This window comes from Fulmarus glacialis, unplaced genomic scaffold (assembly GCF_000690835.1).
Source record: "Fulmarus glacialis isolate BGI_N327 unplaced genomic scaffold, ASM69083v1 scaffold9995, whole genome shotgun sequence".
NCBI classification, from domain to species: Eukaryota; Metazoa; Chordata; class Aves; order Procellariiformes; family Procellariidae; genus Fulmarus; species Fulmarus glacialis.
The window spans coordinates 1-3,299 of NW_009213618.1; the positions used below are offsets into that span (position 1 = coordinate 1).

Here is a 3,299-nt window from a genome sequence, read left to right on the forward strand (position 1 = left end):
AATCTCCAAGCTGGCTTGGCTCTCGTGTCTTGGTGCTCACTTCTTCCTTAGTCTGGCCCTGCACTTACTTGGTTTTGTACTCCTCCACGTATTGCCGCATGTTCTGAAGCTCTGACTCCAGCTGTCCCCTCTGCGCCAAGATTGACTCCACCTGCCTCTTAAGGTTCTGGATGTAATTTTCGAAGATGACATCAAGGTTCTTCCTTGGCCCGGAAGGCCCTTGCTGTTGGAGGAGCTCCCACTTGGTGGAGAGGACCTTGTTCTGTTGCTCCAGGAAGCGGACCTGAAAGCCCACAAGGGAGTGTGTGAGATATTCACCCGGGGAGACACCACACTACTCAAACCTCCTGCTTATTTGGGAGGCCAAGGGAATCATTTCCCAGATCTCCAACTATGGCTCATTCAAACATCCAAGCTCCTAAATTGCATGACAAGCATTATTAAAATTTGAGTCATTCTGAACTTTTCACTTGGGGACAAAAAGCTGTTGCCAATAGAAAACAACATCCCCGTTTTCCATAGCATTATATTTGGACATTGCTATCATCTTTGCAGTAGTGAAGTCAAGAAAACATTTTTTTTTCTTCTAACTGCACATAAATTCTCTTACAACGGATTCTGTATTTCTTTGGTTTCTATTTGAAATTAAAATAATCCAAGAGTGTTGGAAAGGTATTTAAAACTCTTGAGTTTATAGAATCAGTTCCTTGAAAAGGAAATTTCATTAAAAAGAAAAGCACTGTAGTGAGAACTCTTAGGACAACTAAATATATGATGATGACTTTACCCTGAATCACTAGAAATTAGGCTGAAGAGATGACTAGGCAAGAGAATCTACCGAATGTCCTGCAGATGTTCTCTTTAATCTTCCATTAGCATGAAAACCTTGTCTATTGTTCGGAATTGCTTAATAAGACCTTAATAATAACGTGCTACTAAGACATCAGTCTTGCAAACTTCAAAAAGTACTTGTTGGTAAGAAAAAAAATTCCCTTTCCACACCACAGGAAAGTCGTTTAAAATGCCCACCTCCAAACAAACGTGGTCCTAAATTCTCACCTTATTAATGAAGGAGGCAAACTGATTGTTAAGAGTCTTAATCTGCTCCTTCTCCTGGTTTTTGACTTGCTGGATCTGAGGATCAATCTCAACATGGACCGGTTGCAGGAGGGCCTGGTCAACTTGCACCGGTTGGATGCCTCCAGGGAAGCCAGGGCCACCAAAGCCGCCCATTCCTCCACCACCCATTCCTCCACCATAACCACCCATTCCTCCACCAAAGCCACCCATTCCTCCACCACCCATTCCTCCACCACCCATTCCTCCACCAAAGCCACCCATTCCTCCACCACCCATTCCTCCACCATAACCACCCATTCCTCCACCAAAGCCACCCATTCCTCCTCCATAGCCTCCACCAAAGCCACCCATTCTGCCTCCGTATCCTCCACCACTACCGCATCCACCCATGGTAATTCTTCTGCTGCAACCCATGTTATGGAGGCTTCTGCTGCCATACCCTCCAGAATATCCACCTCCTCCACCTCCCCTGGATGAGGAGTATGAACTGTAACTGATCCTGCTTCTGCCGCCACCTCCTCCAAAGCCACCACCCATGGCAGAGCAAGAGCTGTAGCCCCTTCTACTCCCGCCTCCAAAGCTTCTGCAGGCAGACTGCCGAGACATGGCTGTTTCGTCCAAGCAGAGTCAAAATCAAGAAGAGCAGAAAGACCAACGGAGCTGTGCTGCTGAGAGATGAATGCAGAGAGAAGTCCGCACAGTCTTCTCTGACTCCACAATTTCAGGCACTACCTTTTATCCGCTTCTGGAGGTGGGCTGGCACGGCATGGGCGTGAAGGTGGAAACCAATTTATTATTTTCATCAGCATGGTGTTGTTGACAGATTCTCAGTTGAGCTTTACCATATTTGGGCCTGCCTATAAACACACCCTGCAATATAGAAGTGAATAAAAGAACCAGAACATTGAAACAGATCTCAATGACTAAGTGGACTCTCATATCTTTATCACATCTTGGAAATCAACTTTTACGATAATTCAATTTTCTGCAGCCCCTCATTGGATTTCCAGCCTTCGTTAATGGTTCCCAATAATTCCAGATATAGATCTTTCCAATCAAAGCTCCACTGTAGGAGAAGTTTTGATGAAATCCCAGCTATAATACAGCTTTCACAATTCCTTAAACACACCCTAAATCCCCTTTTTATATGTCAAATTGCCTTTGGCATTTTAGAAGTTTCCCAATCGTGAACGAGAACTTGTGACACCAAAGTTTGAAGAGACTCAGCATATTCTTCTGCTAGAAAGGAATTACATGTCCTTGGAGGGTGCGTGGTGACACTTTGAACGGGAGTGTCTTCTCTCTGTGGATTAAATTCCCTCCAACTGTATCTCCCCAAATCTGTGACAACTAACTGGGACCTTGGATGATGCTGGAGCAGAGTGAACAAGACAACTTGAATCATCACGTTCCTTCTCTGTGCCCTTCTGAGGGTGACAGGGAATGACGACCTGTGGAGGAACGAAGGGACACATCGGGCAGCTGCTTCGGTGACGATGACTGCGGACAAGCACTGTAGAGGCGGAATGACAGATGAACAATTCAAGGTGGTGAGGGGTTCCTACTGCTCAGATGAATGTTGCTGACCTTTTGTTTACCTGGTTCTTTCCAAAGATGAGACAACTGAAGTGGAAAAACATGTTGAGAAATGGAGCTGTTACAACTTCTAAGGCATAGTATATCCTCTTGATTTCAAATATTCTGTTGGGAAAGGAACATTTTTTAGAAATTTATTCTGTAGGATATCTCTGAAATTAAGAAGCCCATTTTTTGATTGCATGTCAATGAAATTTTAAATAATTAATGATAAGATTCCAGATTATGATAGAAAATATGCAATGATACTGATGTGCAGTGTTCTGAAGAAGCTAGATTACAGGTGCTGGTTAAAAGGAAACTAAGGGCTGTAAATACTATTTAAAAGGCATTCTGATGGTATTATCTGTCTGGATGTAATCAACCAAATGTTATCAAGTGAGATATAAAATGACTTTTCACATTTTCTGTAGATAATAGCCAGCACAAGTAATCAAAAAGTGACAGAGAAAAAATACATTACAGCCCTTCAAATTATTTAAAACAATAATGAACATGAATTTAAGGTTATTCAAAAGATCTATGTATGAACATATACATTCATAAGGAATTTTCAGAATCTCCTGTAAGACTTGTGCAACTAAATGTTGCTTGAAAGTATCGCTGGGTATCAGCCTTCAGCC

At 42.9% G+C, this 3,299-nt stretch overlaps 1 protein-coding gene across 1 annotated transcript; it reads right to left on the reverse strand.

The window, feature by feature from the left end:
- Positions 1–64: 64 nt before the first annotated feature.
- Positions 65–1,686, reverse strand: LOC104077130 (keratin, type II cytoskeletal 2 epidermal-like). Its single transcript, XM_009578253.1, has 2 exons — positions 1,060–1,686; positions 65–283 (listed from the first exon to the last, which is right to left on the reverse strand). The coding sequence occupies exons 1-2, from the start codon at positions 1,684–1,686 to the stop codon at positions 65–67; spliced, it is 846 nt and encodes a 281-aa protein (XP_009576548.1).
- Between the last annotated feature and the right edge of the window lie 1,613 nt (positions 1,687–3,299).

Coding starts and splice junctions, on each gene's coding strand:
- LOC104077130 (XM_009578253.1), bottom strand. CDS start 1,686: ATGTCTCGGCAGTCTGCCTGCAGAAGCTTTGGAGGCGGGAGTAGAAGG. Junction 284..1,059: donor TTGCCTCCTTCATTAATAAG/GTGAGAATTTAG, acceptor GTGGGCTTTCAG/GTCCGCTTCCTGGAGCAACA.